The following is a 24610-nucleotide window of genomic DNA, read 5'->3' as shown; positions in this document are numbered from 1 at the left end:
CATAAAATGAAACTCTTTTTACATTAAATGATCAATGAAAAAGCTCATCTCTGTCCACAACGTAGAGCCGCGGATCGCGGACTGCATAATCTTATGTCACACAACAGTCAGTGACCTATCCAACCAACTGTCAGCAGTCTGTGTTGGTTTCATTTATTTATTTAAATGTTTTTGGGGGCTTTTCTGCCTTTTATTGGGTAGCACAGTGAATAGTAACAGGAAACAAGGAGAGAGAGAGACAGGGAGTGACACGCAGCAAAGGTCGTCGGGCTCGGGAATTGAAACAATGACTCGCTGTCAGGCAATAGTTCTATACCCTTACACTTTGTAAATCTGCTCTTTTTGGTACACAATACTGTCATACTACAGTATAAACCAACTAGGCTGAGCGTGTTTTGGGCTTAGCATCTCAGTCAACCCTTACGTAGTAGCAGCTTTTTTTTGTTTTGTTACTGTCATGTTTACTGTTTCATGATGCCAAGGAAGTCAACTTTCCTGCAATGTTTCACCAAGTTCTTTCATCACGTTTCTCCACAGCTGTCTTCATGTCATTGACAGTCATTGTGCTTGTATTATATCCATGTCTGTTCCAAAGTCTGAGGCTTTTACAGATTGTAGCAACTCACTCATTGCGATGAATTGATGAATAATGAAACGTTGCCGTATTTTCAAATAAAGGGTTTCTTTAACATAAAGTCAGAGTGCAGGCTCTACCACTCTAAATGTTAGTTTTCTGGCCTTTTTTGGCCTTTTTTGTCAAAAAAAACATGTGCACTCTGATTTTCCTAACTTAAGTTTGGAGCCATGATACTGTATGCCTCCTACAGAGTAAAATCCTCAGTGTAAATTTACTCCAAAAGAGTCCATATTTTCACTTGTGGATTATAATGTGTTAATTTACACCATATCTTTTTCCAAACTCAGGTTCACCCAAACCTAACTCCTTCTCTCCCCAGCCCCGTTCCTCTTGGTCCAGACCAGGTGCTGCTGCGAGGAGCCCAGCTCAGGAACACACAATGGGTCGTAGGAATCATAGTCTACACTGGGCATGACTCCAAGCTGATGCAGGTAAAACGAATGACATTGCACTTAAAGATCTTAAAGATCTGTTTGACTACTGGCCTCTGAAGCCTGATTTGCACTTGGTTGCGCGGCTTATGTGTGGATTGCACACTGAAAATAGCAGATCTACAAACTCACGACGGGTCACATTGCGACACATTGTGAGCTTGTACATCGGCTATTTTTGGTGTGCTACACCCACACGCAGCTATGTATAAATCAGGCCATAAGTAAGAAATGTGCACACACACACAGAACTCGACCAAGGCGCCCCTGAAACGGTCCAACGTGGAGCGAGTGACCAACGTACAGATTCTGGTTCTGTTCTGCATCTTGCTGGTCATGGCTCTCATCAGCTCTGTTGGTGCTGCAATATGGAACCGACAACACACAGAGGAGGCATGCTGGTACCTGTCCCGCGCTGGTGAGCACACACACACACACACACACACACACACACACTCACTCACTCACTCACTCACTCACTCACTCACTCACTCGCTCACTCACTCACTCACTCACTCACTCACTCACTCACTCACTCACTCACTCACTCACTCACTCACACCTTTGACTTATTCATAGTTGGGTGCTATCAGAACGTGTTAAGTGTGTGTGTGTGTGTGTGTGTGTGTGTGTGTGTGTGTGTGTGTGTGTGTGTGTGTGTGTGTGTGTTGTTGTGTGCCTAACTTACTCCTTACAGTTAGTGCAACCTGAATTGAATCATAGATATATAAAGAAAGCTTTGTGTCTTTTAGTTTGTTTATTAATGACCGCTCCTCAAACACCGGTCTCAATCATAACAACAGGTTACATCATATTGTGTGTCCCTATACATTTCCGTTACCTGTTCCTGGTCATGTGACCTGGCTAACCAATACATGACATCCCCCTTTTCCTTGGAAAAGGTACCTTGAACAACCTCTGTACTGACCCTTAGAACAAAATACAAAAAAATCAAACAATGCACAATAGCCTTTTTTTTCTTTCTTTTTTTTTCTTTTTCAGTGAAATTCAGCTCAGGTAAGCACAAAGTCACTGAGCCTTTCAGGTGGCTTTGTCACCCTTTGAGGTCTGGCCTTTGGCACCTCTGACATCTGAGTGTGTTGTGGTGTGTGAGTGACATTAGTCTGTGCATGTGCGTCCACGTCAAGTGCACTGTCCTCAGTCCACTGCGTCTCCTCCGGTGTGGCGTGTGCCCCCGTAGGCCTGTTGGTCACATATCTTTTCACATGTGTGGTGTTTCTCTGGTATCTTGCTCCTGTTGGTGATTCAACCACAACCTGATTCCCTGTCTTGCTCACAACTTTGTGTGGTGTTGCGTTGAATGGTGTGGTGAACTTGTCCAACTTGTCCTGCTGTATGAGCACGGTGTCTCCAATGTCCACCTTCGAGTACTGAGCTCCCTGTCGTTCATCAGCATACAGCTTTGCTTTTCCTTTTTGCTCTGCATCTCTATCACGTACTTCCAGTGATGCTGTGTATGATCCACAGAGATCTGGCAACTTTCCCCTCATCTTCCGGTTAAAGAGTAGCTCAGCAGGGCTCTTTCCAGTAGTAGCATGTTCTATGCTCCGGTACACAGTCACATACTTTCTCAGTTCACGTTTCCAGTCCAGTCCTTCTGCTTGAGCGATCCTTATTCTTTTCATCAGTGATGAATTCTGACGCTCAACTTCTCCATTTGCTTGAGCCCATTTCGGAGTTGTCTTCACGTGTGTGATTCCATTTGTTTCACAGTACTCCTTGAATAATTCAGACTTGAACTGGGGTCCTTGGTCCGATCTGCAGGAAACCGGAAGCCCATGTCTGCTAAAAATGGACTCCAGACTGTCAATGACCTTCTCTGCAGTCGTGGAAGTCATAATGTCATACTCATAGTAGCGACTGTAGTAATCTACCACCACAAGTATGGAGTGATTAGTTGGCAGTGGTCCTAGCAGATCTATGGCAACATCTTGCCAGGGACCATCTGGTAGGCTTGTAGATCTCAACGGTTCTGGTGGGTCAGGTCTGGCTACAATTTGACATCCATGACATGCCTTACAGTATTTCTCGGCTGCCTTCTCCATGCCAGGCCACCAAACCTGGGTTCTGAGATGCTGTTTGGTTCCCACTATTCCCAAATGTCCTTCATGGGCTAGTGTGAGTGCTCGTGCTTGCAGCCTCTGTGGTAGCACTATGCGTGTTCCTCGTAGCACTATGTATCCTATTACACACAACTCATTAACAATCGTTGCATATGGTGTACAATTATCAAAACATCCACTTGTTATTGCATTGCGTACCTCAATTAATTCTGGGTCAGTAGCAGAGGCTTCTTCTATCTCTCGTGTAGTAAGTCCTTTGGGTGTAGCACTCACTGCTACAAATCTAACATACTCTTCTGAGTCATGTTTGTGTACCTCCCTTTTTGCTGTGCTCCCCAGCAGCCGTGACAATGGGTCTGCTATGTTTTGTTTCCCAGGTACCGTACATATACAACTCTGAAATCATAGGGCTGTAATCTGAGAACCCATCTCTCTATGCGTGCACATGGTTTGGATCGAGGACCATATATGACCTCTAATGGCTTATGGTCAGTGACTAAATCAAACCTCCTACCATACACATAAGGATGCAGTCTCTCACAAGCCCATACTAGAGCTAAAGCTTCACGCTCTGTCTGAGAGTACCTACGCTCACAGTCTGTCAAGCTGCTACTCACATAGCACACAGGTACCATCTCCCCCTGCTGTTTTTGCACTAGCACTGCCCCTACACCTACAGGACTGGCATCTGCTATCACCTTGGTTGGTGCTTCCTTGTCAAAGTAGGCTAGTATAACAGTTTTGGCTAGCTCATCCTTTAAAACTTGAAATGCTTTTTTCTGTTCTGGCCCAAACTCAAATGGCACATCCTTTCTGGTCAGGCGTCGTAACGGCTCTAGTCTCGCGTAGCCAGACCCCACAGAAAATGAAAAACAGCGACCTCTGCTTTTCTGATATTCTGTGGAGTCTGGCAGGAGTATAATGTTAGACTAGAGCGCAGGGAAACACCGGTTTCATGTCTGCCTATAGCGCATCACTTCCGGTTGGTGCGACCATGTTTTCATTCCCACTAACAATATTTCTACACGGAACACTAACACCACTTCTCCCAGAGAACATGGATGGTTTTGGTTATAAGCCCACTTGTTTCTATGATGAAAGAGTAATTTAAAATGTGAATATCTTTCCGTGGTTTTGTCCGCTCCGAGGACGCTATTGTTAAATTAGTTTCGGCTAGTTTCGAGGGGGGGAGGGTGGATCATGGTGGATGGACACGTGAATCCCGCCCACTACATTTGATTGGGTAAAGCGCGGCCCACTTCCTGATCTGAAGGCACGCCCACTTTTAGCCAATGCGCACTGGTTAGGACGAACCGCTCCGACAGATTCCACCGCAGGTCGGAATCTGTTCTTGAGAGATTATAACGGCTCTGACAGTGTTGCGAAACCTGAAATAAATCTGGAACTGAATCCCACGAGACCCAAAAAACTTCTGACCTCTGAGGCATTCTCGGGTTCTCTGGCCTCTACTATAGCCCTAACCCTCTCCTCTGTTGGTCCTATACCTTTCTGTGACAAAAGTATCCCCATGAAAATCAACCTGTCTATGTTGAATTGACACTTTTCTGGGTTTAGTGTTAACCCACAATCTGAGAGCCTCTTCATTACAGCATGTAAACTCCTGTCATGTGTTTCCTGGTCTCGTGCGTGCACTATCACATCATCTGAGATGTTCTCAACACCTTCAATGCCAGTTAATGCTGGTATTGCTCACTGGCAAATCAACCTTTTGTACCTGTACACCTGCACTGCAAAAGTGGTTATTTCTCTTGACTCTGGGGTCAGTTCCAACTGATGGTAGCCCCATTTAAGGTCTAGCTTGCTAAATATAGCTGAGCCATTCATGCCTTGCAAAATTTCATCCACAGTAGGAATAGGGTACCGTTCCCTTACAATTGCTTCATTGGCCCTTCTCATATCTAGACACATCCTGATATCTTTGTCAGGTTTTGGAATTATCACCACTGGGTTTACCCAAGGGGTGGGGCCTTCGACACTTTCCACTATGTCTAGATCAATTAATTCCTTTATTTTATTCTCTACAGCCTCCCTGAGGTTATATGGTATGCGTCTAAGTGGCTGTGCCACAGGCTTGACCTGTGGGTCTATGTACAGGCTAACCTGTTTGGTGTTTAATTTTCCTACACCCTTGAACACATCTGGATACTGCTGCCTGAGTGCGTCTTTGATGTCTGTAATCACAGAGACATTTTCACCTATTTTTAACACTCCTAATTTCGTGGCTGTCTTTTTCCCCAGTAGTGGTTCACCATTACCCTTAATTACAATGAATTCTGCCTGTTCAGACCTGTTACCAATGGTGATTTCACATTCAAATATTCCCTTAATTGGTAGTGGTTCACTGGATGAGTATGGGTACAAATTCCTCTGCTCTTTTGGCACATAAGAATAACATTTTATCTTTTCTGACTTCTGTTTTTCCCATACATTTGCTCCCATCACATTGCTCTTAGCACCTGAGTCAACCAACATTTCTACATTTACTCCCCCCACACAAAATGTAAGTTAGTCTGACATGTCATCCTCTTTTACATTAAATGCAAACTCTTTGTCATGTTCTACCTCCACAGTGTTCACATTTTGCTTATTTGATCCTCTCGTGCCGCACATCTTGGAGGTAGTGATCCTTCCCGTTGCATTTGTGACATGTCTGTCCTCGTGCGGGGCATTTAGGATCCTTTGCCATGTGATCAGCATATCCACACCTGAAACATTTCCTCTCCGATGTGGCGCCTTCTTCTCTTTCCGGTGGTTTCCCTCTCGATGCTGAATATTTCGCTCCTTTTTGCATGACGCGATGCACAGTCTCAGTGTCCCCCCTGTCTTCAGTCAGAGACATGGCTGCCATCTGTTCCTCAATTCTCTCACATTGTTAAGATAGTTCCAATGTGCGGGCAAGTGTCAACGTATGCCCTTCCTCCAGTAATTTTCTGCGCACATATATTGATGTACACTTATTCAGGATAGCGTCCCTTATTTGATTGTCATTGTCGGCTTGAAAAGCACAGTCCCTCGCAGTCCGTCTCAGGCGTGTAGCAAACTGTTGCACAGTCTCACCTGGTTCCTGGCACAATTTGTGAAACGTCTGGCGGGCAAACGCTGCGTTGACTTGGGGCACAAAGTACTTGTTCAGCGCTGTGAATGCCTTTGCGTAGTCCTTCGCCTCCCCGGTGTCTGGTAGAGTTGAAAATACATCCTGGACGTCTGGTCCTGCCAGGTGTAACAGTAGAGCTCTTCTCCTCTGCTTCACCACAGCCGTGGAATCAGCATCAATAATCAGTCTTTTTCCATCTGCAAACAATTCAAACAAAGTGAGCCATCGTGCCCATCTTGGTCCGAGTGTTGCTGGATCCGTGTTGCATGCAAACGGTTGAATTCCCGACTTCTCCTTGTTGCTTGTTTAACTCCTTTTAACGTTCAACGTAGTCTTCAAACATTCACAATAATCCTCGTCGCCATTGTTGTGTGCCTAACTTACAGTTAGTGCAACCTGAATTGATTCATAGATATACAAAGAAAGCTTTGAGTCTTTTAGTTCGTTTATTAATGACCGCTCCTCAAACACCGGTCTCAATCATAACAACAGGTTATATCATATTGTGTGTCCCTATACATTTCCGTTACCTGTTCCTGGTCATGTGACCTGGCTAACCAATACATGACGTGTGTGTGTGTGTGTGTGTGTGTGTGTGTAGGTGACATCTCGGTAAACTTTGCGTACAACCTGCTGACGTTTATCATCCTGTACAACAACCTGATTCCCATCAGCCTGCTAGTGACTCTGGAGGTGGTCAAGTTCACACAGGCCCTCTTCATTAACTGGGTATGGACTGTGTGTGTGTGTGTGTGTGTGTGTGTGTGTGTGTGTGTGTGTGTGTGTGTGTGTGTGTGTGTGTGTGTGTGTGTGTGTGTGTGTGTGTGTGTGTGTGTGTGTGTGTGTGTGTGTGTGTGTGTGTACCAGGTATTATTACAATACTTATGAGGGCCAGATATCCCCACAAGTATAATAGAACTGGAGCAATCAACCTTGTGAGAACCTTTTTCCTGGAAATGTTGTTTTCATTGTTAAAGATTTTACCGCAAAAAATAGGCTCTGTGCATAACTGTAGTCCCAGATTCCTGAAAATGGCATACCCATTTCTTATTCCGATTCATTGTTCCATAGCTTCGTTTTGATTGGCTTGGCAGTAGTTCTGAACCGGAAACATATATGAAGGAGCCAATCAAACAAAGCTATGGGAAAATGAACAGGAAATGGGTATGCCGCCTTCAGCAAACTGGGACTACATATGCACACGTTATGCACACAGCCTATAAGGCAATGATTCCGTTTGTGGTTAAGGGGTTTGGGGTTGGGTTAAAAATGGCATTAAAAGCAGGGAGGTAGAAATGGCATTTATAATGATCGTAATACCTTGCTGTCCTCGCAAGTATAGCAATACCAACATATGCCTGTGTATGTTGTTTGTGTCTGTATTTGTGCCAGCATGCAGGCTTTTGTGTTGGTTGTGTATACGTGCACACATATGTACCCGTATGTGTGCACATATAAAATGTTGTCTTCGTGGTCTAATATCTCCTGTCTCGTGTTTTGTTCAGGATACAGAGATGTACTATGCGGAGTCGGACACACCCGCCGTGGCCCGGACGTCCAATCTCAACGAAGAACTGGGCCAGGTGAGAAAAAGCTCCTCCTACTGACTTATACGCATCTGACAAGTCAGTGACTTCTTCGATTAGAATTAGGAACCTTCAAACTTCCTACTAGGACATTTTCAACAAAACTTCCCTTTAGATCCTAGTCAGAAGCTCGGCAAGTTTTCTCAAACCCCTGTTTGTGAGTTGCTCATATCCACATGGATGTGCTCATCATCAAAGGAAAGATTACAAGATGTTATGCTTCCTACACCGATTAATTATCTTGGTGCTTGTAAGGCCACTTGACTGCAGGTGTCTGTGTTTTTCTCAGCTTGGTAGCTTGAGCACACGTTTATCTGTAATGACATGTTCCCCCCACATCCCCCAGCCATAAACAAACACAGCATGAAAGCCTATAGTGTCGTAGTAGGGATTTGACATCTATGTCAGGTTTCAAGCAACAGGACGCTGGAGTGCAGACACTGGAAGCGAGACATGGTTGTAAAAAGATTGAAGGCTAGACTGAGCCGACAGGTGGACAGTTGAGCAGAACTACTCCACAGTAGCAGACAGGATATAGAACGGCTAGACCAGTAGCAGCTTAGAAAACAATCTACATACAGGCAACTGGGACAGAAGGGCACAGATTAAATACACAAGAGGTAATGAGGGACAGCTGGCAGAGGAAGGATTCAGGAATACACGTGTGAGAATCACCGGAGACCTCTGTTGGGCCTGAAGAGAAAAACACAGGGAAAGACGGCGGAAGACAGGTGACGAGTACACAGAAAATGTTAGCTTAGCCCGTCTGTACTGGTGGCTGTGTGTACCTATTGATTATTCAGGTTAGAGTGAGCTTCCAATGGCCTTTATCGCCGACTGACTGTTTTCCTGGTCTCTCATTTCCTCTTCTGCTTCCTTATCTTGCCCAGGTGAAGTATCTCTTTTCCGACAAGACAGGAACTCTAACTTGTAATGTCATGCACTTTAAGAAGTGTACCATTGCTGGTATTACATATGGGTGAGTCGCCTCTCTTGTTACCATGGTGTTCCTTGCAGAGTGCCAGTTGACAGTTGATACTACATGCATAAATCTTCTAACAAAATGACAAAATTCTCTAGCTATATGCTGCTAACAATCTTTGCACGTGCTGTATGTTTCACTTGATCGCTAACTGATCAACAAATACATGAGTCATACTAACTTGACCCTGAATGATGATACATTTTATTTGATGAACCTATGAATTCATCTCTTGCCCTCGCCTGCTTGTTTGATTGAACTAATCAACCCATCAACTGATCGATTCCTCTACGATACTACTTGATTTATCACTGCAGCCATTTCCCTGATCTTGACTGCGATCGTTCCATGGAGGACTTCAGGTCAGTAGTTGTGCTCTCTCCTTCTCAGCTATCCTTTCATCCCCCTTTGTGGTTTTACACTGTCTTTATGCCATGACACATTGTTAGAAATGATGGTATGTCTAATATAATTCTTGATTTACACCAAGATATCTCAAAACACTCAGCCCCCGTCCACCTAGCCACATGTTATGGCTTTCAGTGGCTGATAGAAGAATCATTCCCTCTTCCCTCTTGTGTTTCTCTTTTAGCCACCTTCCGTCCAGCAGCAATAACTCCACAGAGTTCGACGACCCCGCTCTCATCCAGAACATCGAGAAGGACCACGTAGGTGTCCGACAATGCTCTTCTCAGAGATTTCTCTATTTGACCACAATGGGCCACGGCAGCTAGAGTATGATGTGAAAACAAAATGGCTACCATGTGAATTTGATCAATCGGTTCCATTAGAAACAACTTGGGGACTGATGTAAATCAGTGGTTACCATACAAATTCAAAGGGCTTTATTGGCATGAGAAAACATACGTTTACATTGCCAAAGCAGAAAGCACAATACAACAATACAGCAATACAATCAAAACAAAAAATATGTACATTTGAAAGTCAGAATCTTCAATAGATCAATTTCTATGTACCAAGATCACTGGGTGCAGGTACCGTATAGTGCAGGAATATAGGCCTACACAATGATTCTTTAGGGTGGTTGTGTTCCGTACTCCCTTTACTAGTGTACCCCCACTACAATATGTTTTCAGTACCCCTTCACCAGCACAAAATATTTTCTTTTTTGGCCCACTTATCTATTCTATTTTATTTTTATTTTGTTTGGCTTTAATATTCAAAACGCCCTCAGGCAAGATGAAAAATGATACACAGAGCTAGCTGGCAACTAGTTTTTTTTATTGACGGGTGGCTAACGTGTATTGGCATCTGGTTATGTTGAAAATATATGGCATATAAAAGATGTTTTAGATGTGTATGATAGTTTCCAGATTTAACTGGTTTTATTAACGTGGGATAAAATGTTCATAACTAATATCAGACAAAAAAAGTATGTTAGTAATTAGTATGTAAATAATCTTTCTTTCTCTCTATGTCCACTTTTTGTCCAGCCTACGTCTCCTCAGATCTGTGAGTTCCTCACCATGATGGCAGTGTGCCACACAGTGGTCCCAGAGAGAGAAGAGGACCAGATCATCTACCAGGCCTCCTCACCTGACGAAGGAGCACTCGTGAAAGGAGCCAAAGGACTAGGCTTTGTCTTCACCGCTAGGACCCCTGATTCTGTCATCATTGATGCTGTACGTGTGTGTGTGTGTGTGTGTGTGTGTGTGTGTGTGTGTGTGTGTGTGTTATTCCACGATCTCCAAATGATACAGTATATAGAGTCTGGAACTACACCTCCTGAAAGCCGAGAAAGGAAGGAAGATATCATCTGTTCGTCATTTTCGTTCACTAAAATATATCTTAAAAACATATTTTTGAATTCAAATTGCTGATAAGAAACAAGCTTATGCTTATTTGACTAATTCGATTTACAGTAGGACAAAGGACTGTGAAGACGAAATTGAAGTTGGGAGGAAGCGGGACGTCCGCTTTACTCCCGGATCGTTTTCAGTGCTTCCTTTGCACAGACTGTATGATGGAAGCATTTGACAATTGAGTCAACAGTCTGGCTTGAGAGACTAGGCAAACAGCAACTGCACCCTTCAGTGTTTGATATTCTGCTTCTATGGCGTTTACGTTTATGTGAGTTCATCTGCATGCACAAGTGTTTGTGCAAGTGTCTGTGTATGTGTTTTTTTTATGTATAATAATAGACATTCATTGTGTTTCAGAGAGGAAAAGCGAATACCTATGAGCTACTGAACGTGCTGGAGTTTTCCAGGTAACGTTGCACGTGTGCATAACCATATCTCCATGTCTAGCCTTGGGCAAGAATTTGCAACCATGACTCCCGTTTCACGCTGTTACTTGGTTCCTTCCACAGCAATCGTAAGCGCATGTCCGTTGTGGTCAGGACTCCCGACGGGAAGCTTCGTCTGTACTGTAAAGGAGCTGTAAGTTTGTCCCAAAAGTCATTTAAAGTGACCCTTTGTGACTTTCCTGTTCTACCCGTTTTTTTCTTTTTTTTTTCTAAATTTTTATCCCACGATTTTGTAACCCATATTTTTTCACCCAGTGCCAATTGCCTATGTAATCCTGGGCGCTACTCTCCCTCTGCCAGCCTAGGGAGAGCCCAAGCTGAAGCTCATGCCTCCTTCAATGCATGAGGAGCAAGCAGGCCGCTTCTTATCACCCGACAGGGGGGAGGTTCCCTGGTTAGACGTAGCGTGTGGAAGGAACACGTTATTCCAACCAGTTCCTTTCCCCTCCATCAGGCGCCCTGACTGACCAGGGGGAGGCAGTATAGTGACCAGGATTACTGCATGTTTTTGTGAGGGTATTAACTACCCTAGGAGACACGGGGAGAACATGCAAACTCCACACAGAAAGGCCCTTTCACCAACCCCACCTAGGGTGTGGGCACTGATGACGCGGAGGAGAGAACACGCCCCCAGCGCCCACAGCGTCCCCGGCGGGAATTGAACCCAGGACCTTCTAGCTGTGAGGCGACAGCGCTACCGACTGCGCCACCGTTCCCCCGTTCTACCCGGTTTTGAACATGGGTGAAATTTTAACCACTGAGCTAATAGAGCCTGCCTGCTTGCTCAGGAGAGAAATTCAATTTTGACCGTGGGACAGTACCACTTGTCAAACCAGACACAGGATCTAAGGATCTAGAACAGTGGTTCTCAACCTGTGGGTTGGGACCGCATGATTTTGGGGGGGTCCCCAGATGACAGTGAAGTGACAATTTAAGACCTTTTTTAAGACCTAAAAAATAGGAAAAGAAGCTCAAAATGCCTCGCGTTCGCGTGGTGAGCTTGTAGATTGGCTATTTTCACAACCTAGAGTCAAACTAAATGCAATGCCTCAACTCCTACAATTCCAAGTGCTTGTCAGGGTGGGGGGGTTCCTGTTCAAATATGATTATTTTGGGGGGTCACGGCCTGAAAAGGTTGAGAACCACTGATCTAGAAGAGCAGGGAGACCAAATACAAGTTATATTGTATTAACATACTCTACCTTTGACAAAACAACATTGTAATCACAATTCTTTTTTTTTTTACATAGTACAGGTTTAATGCAAAATGGCTTCTACTCACATTTTGAAGAGTGACATGTTAATGCTGATTTATTTGTTTATTTTTTCCAGGATAATGTGATTTTTGAGCGCCTGACTGAGGCGTCCCAATTCAAAGATCTAACTGAAGCTCATCTGGAGGAGTTTGCTACTGAAGGTAGGAAGTAAAGGAGGAATTCAGAAGCCATGTCTGATAATGTTTGATAATATGCCATTCACTTGTGGATACCCTTCTCCAGTAGTTGCATGCTAACAGTAACATCTTCATCTGTATATTATTTTTACACCTATCCGCCCATTTCCCTTTTTAAAGGGACACTATTGGGCTTTCAAACAGTATCTCCATATACAGTGTTTGTTATGGTGCTGATGTTCTTTTTGCAACCACAAAACTGAGAAGTCTTTTGTGTGTCTTTGAAACGCCAACGAAATGGTTGAAAAATGTAATGTACTCCTGTGATGTCACTGGAGTAAAATCGGTGAATGTGACTGGTAATCTTGGTGTCTGTGACATCATCCAGACAGACGGGGACATTTTGTCTATCGATATGGATTGTATCGGTGCTTGGGTGGCACAGTGGTAAAGTGCTTGCCCAGTGCCCACCACCACGGAGGTTGTGGGATCAAATCCACCGTGGCGCCTCCAGCTTTGTCGAGCGTCTATACCGTTGGTTCTCAAAGTGGGGTCCGGGGATCCCCAGGGGTCCTTGAGGAAGTTCCAGGGGGTCCCCAGCTAAATGATGGATAGTTAGGAACCAAATGGACCCTTATGGGTCTGTAACTCTGAGAGTTAAATTAACATTGATTTTACTATATAAATTGGGGTCCCAGATATAGAAATGCCATTATATGGGGGTCCGTAGCCTAATGCATGTCAAACTGGGGGTCCTTGAAATTAAAATGGTTGAAAATCACTGCAAGAGCCGTAAAAGTCTTCTCTTATGGGTGTCCCGAACACAATTGGCCCATGTTCGAGGGAGAGAAGCCGGGCGGGGAGGGTGATAATTGTCAATGCACGTAATCCGGGCTGGGGCAGCACCTGTCAGCAGGGAGTGTTAGGCGGGAGGAGTAGGACGTAGGCTCTACGTTCTCCCGGTGGGGGCTCCTCACCGGCAGGTGAGTCAGTAGGCTACAACAGCAGTGACAACACAGAAATGTGTGTGGGGGGGGAATTAATTGGCATAACGACTAAATTGTGGAGAGAAAAAAGGGGGAAAATAGATTGTATCATAAATATAGTTTTTATAGACTATGATATCTAACACCAATGAACTGAAATATGCACATCAAAGGCATCATAGTGCCCCTTTAACTATTTTAAATTGCAAATCTTTGTGCTCTCCAACCACTCAGGGCTGAGGACCCTGTGTTTTGCTTATGTGGACCTGGAGGAAGCAGCCTATCAGGAGTGGTTGAAGGAATACACACGAATCAGCACTGTGATCAAAGACCGTGCCCAGAAACTAGAGGAGTGCTACGAACTGATAGAAAAGGTAAATACATCCTCTCTTCCTTTCTCTCTCTTTCTCTCTCTCCTTTACTCTCTCTTTCTCTCTCTCTCCTTTGCTTTCACTCACACGCAGTGTATCGGTCTCTCTTCCCCTGTTAATTTGTCTTTATTTATTTTCCCCCCTTATTATATATCATCTTTCTTTCTGTGTGCCTCAGTCTCTCTCGCGCACACACGTATGCACACTACTCATGTTTACCAGCAGGTGGCACAGTGGCTCCACAAAATCTCTGCATCTCAGTAATCACAACTGTTGTTCATCAACTATCCATCAAGTCCTTCTATGACAGCACATCACCAGAAGCCATGTCACCTTCAGGGTGTGTGTGTGTTTTGCCTTTAGGTGAGACCGGAGTAAGACCACACAGAGAGACGGTGCAGCTCCATGGCACATGACTGATTGGTGTGGAATTCTTCTGTTGTTTGGTCAGGCAGGTTGCAACAGTGAGGGGGAAAAGAAATGAATGGATGAGTTGAGTTGAGAGAGAGAGAGAGAATTAAGATGAGAGCGCGCTTTGAACCCCTAAACTCTGTAACTTCACAGAAAACTCATCACATGCAAGGATTGTTGAGGCGGCACTTTTCATTGTGGGAGAAGTCACACACGCGTGCACACACACACACGCATGCGCGCACTCACAAAGCAAAATGTCTTTCACAGATGAACAGTTGAATCGAGACATGTGTTCTGAGGAAAATAAGTGATAAGACTGATTTGTGGACATCCAACAATGTTGCTTAAAGTACAGTATATAGAAACCCCAGCGTTATCATTATCTAAAGCTATGTGGGATTTGCACTATATACTTTTTTTTAGCAGTTCAGGAATGGGGGATTAAGTGTTGAGGTTGTCTTCTATTGAGAGAAAATACAAATAGAATAAAAGACAGGAACACTAGGAGGACAGAGGCAAGCTGCTAAGAGAGAGAGAGAACAAGGAATTCAAAGTCAAACCGAGGGGTTTAAGGAGAGAGTAGAGGTGAGAAAATTGAGAGAAGAGAAAAAAGAGAGAGGAGAAGCAGGGGGGGGGGGGTGCTTAGACTGGAAGACCACAAGGCTAATTACCTGCACCCGCCTGCCAAGAGCCCTATAAAACTGGAGTCAACAACACAGCAGTGTTATGTCTCTGTGTGCGTTTGGCCCGGTGTGTATCTGTGTGTGTATCTGTGTGTCTAATGAGGGTACATGTGTGTTTTAAATGCTGAACAAATTAAAGCCCGGGGAAAAAGTAACCGGCTGCCTCTTGGCCCTCAGACAAAGAGCGGCACAGAGTGGTGTATATACTGTACAGTACGTACCACTGAGCTGGACTCCACATCGCTGCCGGCAATGATGCTCTCCCCCACATGCCGCAGCCGTTGCATAAACGCTGCTGTCACGCTGTTGAGCTTTCAGTCAATATGCTGTGCATTCACATGACCTACACTGCTATCTATCTTTTCTCTTTTGCTATCGCTCATTATGTTCTCTCTCTCTTCCCCCCCCCCCCCCTCCCTCCCTCCCTCCCAACAGAACTTAATGCTGCTAGGGGCCACAGCCATAGAAGACCGTCTCCAGGCAGGGGTCCCGGAGACCATCGCCACTCTAATGAAGGCGGGAATCAAGATCTGGGTCCTCACTGGAGACAAGCAAGAGACTGCCATCAACATAGGTTAGAGAAAGAAAGGGCGGACATGGATGGGGAGGGAGAGACCTCGTAACTTCTGCCTAACTTGTCTCAACTACAAAAATATTGTCGACATTCATGGGCTTCTGTTTAAAAATGCAATTATATATTTTCTTCTATCATTTGATCACACATTTTATTTATTTATCAGGGACACTGCACATTAATCAACATGTCAGTTTTCACATCCACGTAAATGAGCCAGAGTTAGCCAAAAGCTCATTTTCATCTGTAGTCCCTGAGCAGGCTGTTAAAAGGTGGTGATGTAGCTATCCATACAGAAACAGACATCAGTACAAGACAAGACATGTAGACATAGTACAGGAGACAGAACAATTGCTGTAAAATATGAGAAATGACACCAGTGACACATGGCGCTGATAATTACCCATGATTATAAATTTGGTTAGCTTTAAGCCATCTCTTAATGTTGAATTTGAAGGTCAAATAGTTGGTGGTCTCTCTTACTTTGGTAGGGCGACTATTCCACTGATGGCTCTAACAGACAGTTTCACCAAACACACTACATCTGAATGGTACATTGCAGTCCCCTCTGGTCGTTGCCCTTGTTGTTCTGTCTCCACTTCCCCTTCGCTCTATGAACTGTTTCAGTGGAGGGAGGCGGTGCAAGCCCATTTAAAGCTATTTAAGCTATCGATATTATGTGCAGTTTGTTAGCGAGGTTTCTCAAATCACAAAGTGATGTTCAGTGGCAAAGCTGCACTATACAGGCTGACTGCTTGAGTGCATGTCCTAGTGTGATGAAGGTCTACGCCCCATTTTACCAAAATGGAAATGACGGTCTTTATATAATGCTTCACCAATAACAACAAAAGTGCAGTTCAGAAGAACACTGCTGGTGTAACTATGAGCGTCATTGAAATAGGAAACGCTGACCCAACTTTCACGCTCTTCATGAGTTTCACTTTCAGATTACTTAATCAGGCATTTCATGTTTCATGGATGGAGGTGCTTCTGTGTCATGGGTTGTGATTGGTCTACTTCTGTACATACAGACAAAACACTGTTCTAGAAAACTTGACCGAGTGTGCTGCAGACCAGCTTCAGTCAGACTTTTTTTTTGTCTTTTCTGATGAATTTGTTATTTCGATAGTATATTGTTTAAGCTCATGCTAGGTTCTTGGTTTACCCGGGATCCTAGTTTCTTGAGGCATGCACTGTTTCTCTGCATGTATATGATTACCGTGTTTATTGAAAGTCCCTAAGAGCGTCTGCTAAATGCCTAAATTGTAATTGTGATAGTAGTTAACCACTTAAACCCTCTGTCTAGACTTAGAAAACCGGCTCTGTACTTGGACCGCTTTTTTCCTTTACACTGAATCTCTTCGCCAAAAGTAACCGATCTGTACACTCAAAACTATTTCCCCCCAGAATAGGGTTGTGGGGTTCAAGTGGTTAATTTGAAAAGCATTTGACATGAAGTAGTCCCCACACACCAGCACACACACACACACACACTAATTGAGAGCAGAAGTGTAAAGGTGTGTACATACGCTGGTGTGAGAAGTATTTTCTAACTCGGTTATAAACCGCTTGAAAACACAGAAACACGGGTTGCGCTTCACTGTGTGTCTTTGCCCTGGGTAAATCTAATCTCTCCACCCCACCCCTCTGTTCTCCACCTCCCCTTTTCATCTTTCCATTTCTCAGGTTACTCCTGTCGCCTGGTGACACACGGCATGTCCCTCATCATCGTCAATGAGGATTCACTGGATGTGAGTAGAACCCCTCCTCCCTCTGCTCCCCCCCCCTCCCTGTTTTCTATGTGCTGTATGTACAGTGTCACTCACTGGATGTGAGTAGCACCCCTCCTCCCTCTGCCCCCCCCCTCCCTGTTTTCTATGTGCTGTATGTACAGTGTCACTCACTGGATGTGAGTAGCACCCCTCCTCCCTCTGTTTTCTATGTGCTGTATGTACAGTGTTGGACATATTCACTCACTGGCCATTTTGCTCTTACTTCATAGTAAGCTCTTACCCCTAGTATGAAGGAAGTAAGAGTGTGTGTGTAAAGGCTATTCAAAAATAGCAGATATACAAGCTCACAGCGCGTCACTTTGTGCCACACTGCGAGCTTGTACATCTGCTATTTCTTTACATTTGAACTACTGATTTAGAAGACATTTTTAAAACCGGCCTCAGGTCTTAATGGGATATATACAGTATGTGTGTGTGTGTGTGTGTATATTAGATACATATATTTTTTTCTCATTCTCGTGGGGGTACGGGGTGCAGGTGGGGAAGGGCATAATGGTGTTGGTGGGGTCTTAACAAGGTTACCGTGGGAACCAGGGTGTGGTACACACCCGGGTTGGTGGGTGTGACTCTTTTTTGTCTGCGTACAGGTGGAGGTAATTAAAGTGTCTGGTGTCCATTTGGAGAATGGGATGAAAGACAACAGATACCGTCTCTATCAGTTCTCTCTCTCTCCCTCCCTCCCTCCCTCTCTCTCTCTCATTCATTCTACCTTTCTCTTTCTGCATCTCTCACTTCCAGTCTCCTCTCTCTGTCAAAACACAACTGCACACACAGCTGACAGACACACACACACACACACACACACACACACACACACACACACACACACACACACACACACACACACACACACACACACACACACACACACACACACACACACACACACACACACACACACAGCATGCAATGCTATTCTCACATTCACATAATTCTCGTTACATAAATCTTGCTAATGTATTTATTCAGCTTTCTGTTCAGAGAGAGATCGGACACATTCTTTGGTAGTAAAAAAAATCTCTCCTTTAGATTTGGAACAGGGGTTAGCGTTGTTGATTGACGTGTTGTTGATTTGCATGCCATGTTCATGTGTGACCACTGCATCTAATTGGCTGGATTGCTCTCATGTGAGAATAGAATACACACAGCCACACAACATACAGTACAACTCTCTCTCTCTTTCTCTCTCTCTCTCCGTCTGTGTTTTCACCTTTTACTGTTTGTTTATCTGCGAGGCAGGCTAGATCATGGGTCATAAACTCTTAAGTGTACACACTGTGTTTGTGTGCATAAGCTTTCACATGTGTTTGTATGGATGCGTGTCAGAGTCCTTTTGTTTTCAGGCGTGTTGTTGAGCCTAAACGGAGACATGTCAGTTTTCATAATCCAACGATTTTCCAGTTAATGTGCCAAAACGTTAATGCATAGCATGTACTGTAGCACTGCATAGAGAACACTGTAGGACTTTAATCCCCCCATTAGCAGTTGTTATGCCATCTATAGGAATGGTTCCCAAACGTTTTAGCTCGAGACCCAAAAGACAAATTAGACATTTTCCCGGAAACAGTGATCTATAGGATGACCGGGAAGGCAGGCGCTCAGACACGACTAATTGAGTTGGGCAGGAAGAACATGTAATATCACAGTAATCAACTTGCTGTATGTAGACTGAGAGACTGCCTATTCAATTAGTAATTACAAGAGGGCGGAAATCAACGGTTACTGGATCACTCTTAACATGGTTGGGATGACTTCGTTAGCATCGGTGGCGTGTCCAGTGTGTGTTCGATCGTTAAGAATCCCACAGATAACATTTTGAAGGCTATACGACTGTCAAATGCTGGCCATAACAACGGGTACTGTTGTGTAAGATGAGCGTTTATGTTTTTCAACCATTTTGATTGCCCACCCCCTGCCCTCTTTCTTTTTTTCTTTTTTTATGAAAATGACAAGTAAAACAAAAAAAAAGGTTAAGCAAAGCAAGAACTCCCCTATTGACAGTTTTATGGTAGGTCCCAGGGTGTGTACGCATGTGCTGAACTGTCATGTTCCTGGCTTTTTGTCAGCGGTAAACAAACCGGCATCCACGGTATACCGCGTCTTTGTCTCATTATTAATAATACTTAGAAAGAACATTGGATCCTATATTAAAATTGGCTAATGGGAGGGTGGGCCGGAAAACAATATGACTCAGACATATTGATCGGATCAGCAGTGCGACGTGGCCCGAACTCTAGATGTGAGGGCTGTGTATCGGCCCGAACTCTAGATGTGAGGGCTGTGTATCGGCCCGAACTCTAGATGTGAGGGCCATGTAGCAGCCTGAACCTCTAGTATTATTGCAATGCCATTAAACACATTAGGGTTAACACGGAATTAAACGTATCATTTGTTTTGATATACAGTATATTCATATTTGTTTAGGAAGGCGTGAGTACAAATTCGTCTTGCGCTAAATTGATCACTAATTCAGCCGAGAAGAACAAGCATTAGACGTGCAGAGCCAGTTGAGCGTGTGCCATTGATGCCATATCCACTTATTATAAGCGACTTTGGGCTTATTTTTCTGTAAAGTTGCTTGTAAACATTGGTAGTTGCGGCTTGCAGGGCTTTTTGCTTGTTGCTTATTTGGGCTTGCTTTAACAAAATATATATTATCATTTAAACCAGTGGTTCTCAAATATTTTCATATCATGGAACCCCCAAATTAATTTGTCCCTAACCCCCTGGCACATGTTTTGTGCCAGGGAGCCCTGTACCAGATTTGTGTTAACATGTTTTAAAAAATCTTCCAAATATTCCATATTTTATTTCAAGATTTACAAGCTCACAACGGTTGTGAGCTTGTAGATCGGCTATTTTCAAATAGCCGATGTATACAGGTCTAAAGTGGCCTAGTCTATTGGGCTTGTTTTCATAGACCTGGTTGCTTATTTCTCTCGCAAAATCTGGCAACACTGCCGTGTACACGTGGTGAGGGGTGTTAATAAGGCCAGCTTCAGAGGGCTTCAGTGAGTCCCGGGCAGAGTAGATGAAAGCAGTGCCGTCTTCAGCACGACACTTATCTCACTCCCCCACACTTAAAATAACTCACGTTAGGTCAGCTCTCTACGCGTGTGTGTGTGTGTGTGTGTGTGTGTGTGTGTGTGTGTGTGTGTGTGTGTGTGTGTGTGTGTGTGTGTGTGTGTGTGTGTGTGTGTGTGTGTGTGTGTGTGTGTGTGTGTGTGTGTGTGTGTGTGTGTGTGTGTGTGTGTGTGTGTGTGTGTGTGTGTGTGTTTTGAAAGTGTCTCAAAGCGAGCCAACACTCATCCAAGCCATTTTCTGCTTACTTATCAAAATCTCACCTCAGGATTGACCCTTTGCCCTCATTTAAATTTATCTCCATTCCTCTGTCTCTCCGTATCTCCCCCCCCACCCTCCCTCTCTCTGCCCTTTCACCCTTCCTCATAACATTGTTAGTGTGACGGCTGATCTATGTGGATCTTGTGGTTGGCAGTTTGGCGGATGCCCTCTCCCCTCCTCCTCCTCTCCCCCTCCATACCTCCTTAACGCCAGTACCTCCACTTCTGTCAGCACCCTCTCTGTACACAGGAAGAGACTACACAGCCTCTGTGTGTAAGAGAGAAAAAGTATGTGTGCGTGACCGTGTATGTGTGTGTGTTGTGTATGTGTGTGTGTGTTGTGTCTGTCTTTGTGTTGGTTAGCGACCGAGAGAGAATGTTTATCTTTGTAAAAGTGTGTTTGTGAATGAGGCAGGAGATGTGGTTGTTGTGTTTTATGCATGAGATAGACAAGCTGGAAAGGGAGAGAGACAGAGAAAGCAGATTAGATGAATAAGACAAAGGGAAAGAGGGAAAATGTACAAAAAGAAAGAAGGCAGGAAAAAGATAGAAGTCCATGTGATGAGTGAGAAGTAATGACATGCATGTGTCCTTTTGGTGTGTGTCCTCATCAAAACAAACCCCGCCGGCAATGCCTCCTGGGTAAACATGTAGGCTTGTGAAAGTGATGGCTGTGACAAACTCCATCTGCCACCTTCAGATGCCACGCACGCTGCTGTCTTCCCTCCATAGCCCTGTGTGTGTCTGTAGCGCGCACATACACACACACACACACACACACACACACACACACACACACACACACACACACACACACACACACACACACACACACACACACACACACACACACACACTATTTACAGTGGATGCAGTGGTACATGATCACCCTGATCAACTTGATAGTGTTGGATATACATTTCGTCCATCTTTCCCACAATCCCGCACTCCCCTGTCACCATGCCCGCATTACAAGTCTAACACAAACATCCTCACTCTTCTGCTCATTAATCATACACACACACACACACACACACACACACACACACACACACACACACACACACACACGCGCATCACACTCACACACACACATTTTGGACACCCTTAGCTCGCGTGCACTCTTGCCGTGGCATTTAGAATTTACTGATGTTTTTTTATTATTATAAGACTTCCTGTGAATGTCTGTTGTTGTCTGATTCCGCGCTCAGCAGGACTCTGTGTGTCTGCCTGCCTGCCCGCCTTATGTGTGCATGTGTGCGTACGCGTGTGTGTCTGACTGGCCCAGGCAGTGGAGGATGTGGGTGATTGTTTGCACAGATGCTCGGGGTGATAATTAAACGGTGTATTAAATCTAGCTGGTGACAGAATCTGCACTTCAGATATGAGCATGTCTATCTCCACCTTCTTTTCACTCAACAGCCCTGTTCTACCCCCTGTTCTACCCCCCCCCCCCCCCCCCCCCCCCCCCAGACTCTCACGTCTGCCCCCCCAACCCCCAGCCCCTGCCGCACCCCCCTCAGTGAGTGCGTCTGTGTATTATATGTTCTGCCTGTGCACATTCTTTACTACTTTAGCTTTTAATGGAGCGGGTGAGCTGGAATAAATCACCATTTTGCTTTGGCCCCTTTCAAGTGTGTGTGTGTGTGTGTGTGTGTGTGTGTGTGTGTGTGTGTGTGTGTGTGTGTGTGTGTGTGTGTGTGTGTGTGTATGTTATATTAAAGCGTGTGATGATAGAAGGTGATCTGTGATATGTCACACCAACTGCCTCCATCCCTGCACCACCTCACCCCATTTTCAGATCCAAATATAAACCTGATAAAATTCCAAACACAAGAGCCTGACAGCAGGGTTTATAAGGTGTATGTGGGCGCGCGCACACACACACACACACACACACACACACACACACACACACACACACACACACACACACACACACACACACACACACACACACACACACACACACATTCACATCTGTGTGAATTAGGACTTCAGTATTTTCCCAGCACAGATGCATTATGAAACATAACATTTAGTTTGGAACATTAAAATGCTCCCTAATGAGGGCTGTCATTTCATGACGTAGAAAAATGTTCAATCCTTTGATTGCTCCAATCTTCTCCAAAAATAGGGAATTTCAGTGTGAGAAAGAAGGATGTCAGAGTAATGTGTATGTTTTGTGAGATGCCAACATTGCATTCTTTCTGACGGAGTTCATTCTTTTATGTTGGCATTTTGACCACAATAAGGTGTAATTACTTCTGATTAGCAGTTTGCGGCATCCTAGCATTTACCACTAACTAGTGTTTGTCTTAATCTGTTCCTTTTTTTTAAGCTCTGTTCCTATACTAGGCTGACTAAGCTAGGTTATTATCCCATTAGCCTAGTTGCTGCTATAGGCTAGCTTTGACTGAACCTGCTGTGACACGTAGCTTTGGCTTATTAGCACCTTGGTGCTAGGCTAGGCTATCAAGTGTGTGTGTGTGTGTGTGTGTGTGTGTGTGTGTGTGTGTGTGTGTGTGTGTGTGTGTGTGTGTGTGTGTGTGTGTGTGTGTGTGTGTGTGTGTGTGCACGCGATTATTACACAGATAATAAATCTTAAGTGTATGTGTAGTGTCTCTGTGAACTGTGTGATACTCCATTGGTAGTAAATCCATGATGTAGAAATTGGAAAGCAACTCTCACACCTCACTGTTATCACAGTGGCAGAGCACCTCAGTGTAGGAGAAGCATCCAGCACCTCCCCTCAGCCCCCCCCTCCTCCAAATCTGTTGAGGGACAGTGTTCTTGTGCCATAATCTTTCACTCACTCACTCGCTGTTTACTCAGTACTATGCTGTTGAAACATTTTGTGTGTGTGTGTTTGTCCATGGCTCTTTGACAACAAGAGGACAGTGTAGAAAGTAGGATTTGCATGGGTTGACCTATACATGCAAAGCCGTGCATAGACTGCATACTTGAATGCAAACAGACAGAACCTGCACATGCCTTATGTACATGCATGTTTCCTACCACCCCCCCCCCCCCCCCCCCCCCAACACAAAAAACGTGCACACACATACGCACGCATACGTATGCAGGCTTTGATTTTGCCGAACCCTGACAACCTGTAATCTCCCGTAATCCTTTCATTATGTTTTTGTTTTCCTTTCCTTCTGTTTTGGGAGAAGGTGAATGCAAACAGGAATTCCGGAATACAAAGAAAAACACACAGCTGAAGGCTGAGAAAACAAGAACAGGGATTTTGTTTTGGGGTGGTGGGGGGACAATTGTGCATGCTAGGGGAGTCAGAGTGCTTGTGGGAATGTGCGTGCACATGCATGTTGTATGTATGTAGCACGTCCTGATCTATCAGCAGAAAGGTCATCTCAGTGCGGGTCACAGGTTCCTCACAGGTTAGCTGGCTGACAACCCAGCAGATTCTAATGGCGCCTCACTTACTCTCAAATGCTAGTGGGCTTTAGTGCCTGTGTGGGCTTTGGTTTTAACCATTTCAACTCTGTGCTTTGTTGACCGGATTCCCAAGGGCTTTTTAGGCCCCCATCCTGTTACATGTCCTAGGCCCAGCTACAAGCTCACACAGCGCTGCATTGTAGATCTGCTGCGTTGTGAGCTTGTAGATGTGCTTGACAATCTGCTTGTAGATCAGCTTGTAGATCTGCTGAGATAGCCAATCTACAAGCTTGTAGCCCCAGAGCTTGTGAGCTTAGTACCCTCAGAATAGGGATGCTATTAGCTACTGTATATGCTTAGTAGTTTGGGCAACACAATAAAATCCAGAGTGTTATGGGGCAATTTTTACACTCTCGGAGTTAGTATAAAGTCCTTTTGCAAACCTATACTTCAGAGTACAGGTGCGTAGGAGTATAGGCTGTCAGCATACTATATGAGAAGTGCAAAATAGGACTCCTGCACACTCTTCACCTACAGCCAAAAAACTAATGA

General features: G+C 44.6%; 1 protein-coding gene across 8 annotated transcripts in view; it reads left to right on the top strand.

The window, feature by feature from the left end:
• The window catches only part of atp8a2 (ATPase phospholipid transporting 8A2), an 84498-nt gene that overhangs the window by 25681 nt on the left and 34207 nt on the right, over positions 1-24610 (top strand). For 6 of the 8 annotated variants that reach the window (XM_084049117.1, XM_084049115.1, XM_084049119.1 and 3 more), the window contains 15 exons: positions 957-1068; positions 1318-1486; positions 2071-2085; positions 6869-6996; positions 7773-7850; positions 8744-8832; positions 9153-9197; positions 9428-9503; positions 10290-10478; positions 11016-11065; positions 11168-11237; positions 12437-12521; positions 13718-13857; positions 15387-15525; positions 17212-17276. In XM_084049117.1, coding sequence (XP_083905243.1) covers positions 957-1068; positions 1318-1486; positions 2071-2085; positions 6869-6996; positions 7773-7850; positions 8744-8832; positions 9153-9197; positions 9428-9503; positions 10290-10478; positions 11016-11065; positions 11168-11237; positions 12437-12521; positions 13718-13857; positions 15387-15525; positions 17212-17276 — 1450 coding nt within the window. The remainder of the gene's footprint in view (positions 1-956; positions 1069-1317; positions 1487-2070; positions 2086-6868; positions 6997-7772; positions 7851-8743; positions 8833-9152; positions 9198-9427; positions 9504-10289; positions 10479-11015; positions 11066-11167; positions 11238-12436; positions 12522-13717; positions 13858-15386; positions 15526-17211; positions 17277-24610) is intronic. The other 2 variants (XM_084049116.1, XM_084049118.1) reach the window with 2 other exon arrangements.

The sequence above is a fragment of the Gymnoscopelus microlampas genome (genome assembly GCF_963454915.1).
Source record: "Gymnoscopelus microlampas genome assembly, chromosome: 22".
In the NCBI taxonomy this organism is placed as follows: Eukaryota; Metazoa; Chordata; class Actinopteri; order Myctophiformes; family Myctophidae; genus Gymnoscopelus; species Gymnoscopelus microlampas.
Note: the sequence above shows the minus strand (reverse complement) of the source record. Positions and strands in the feature narration are given on the sequence as shown.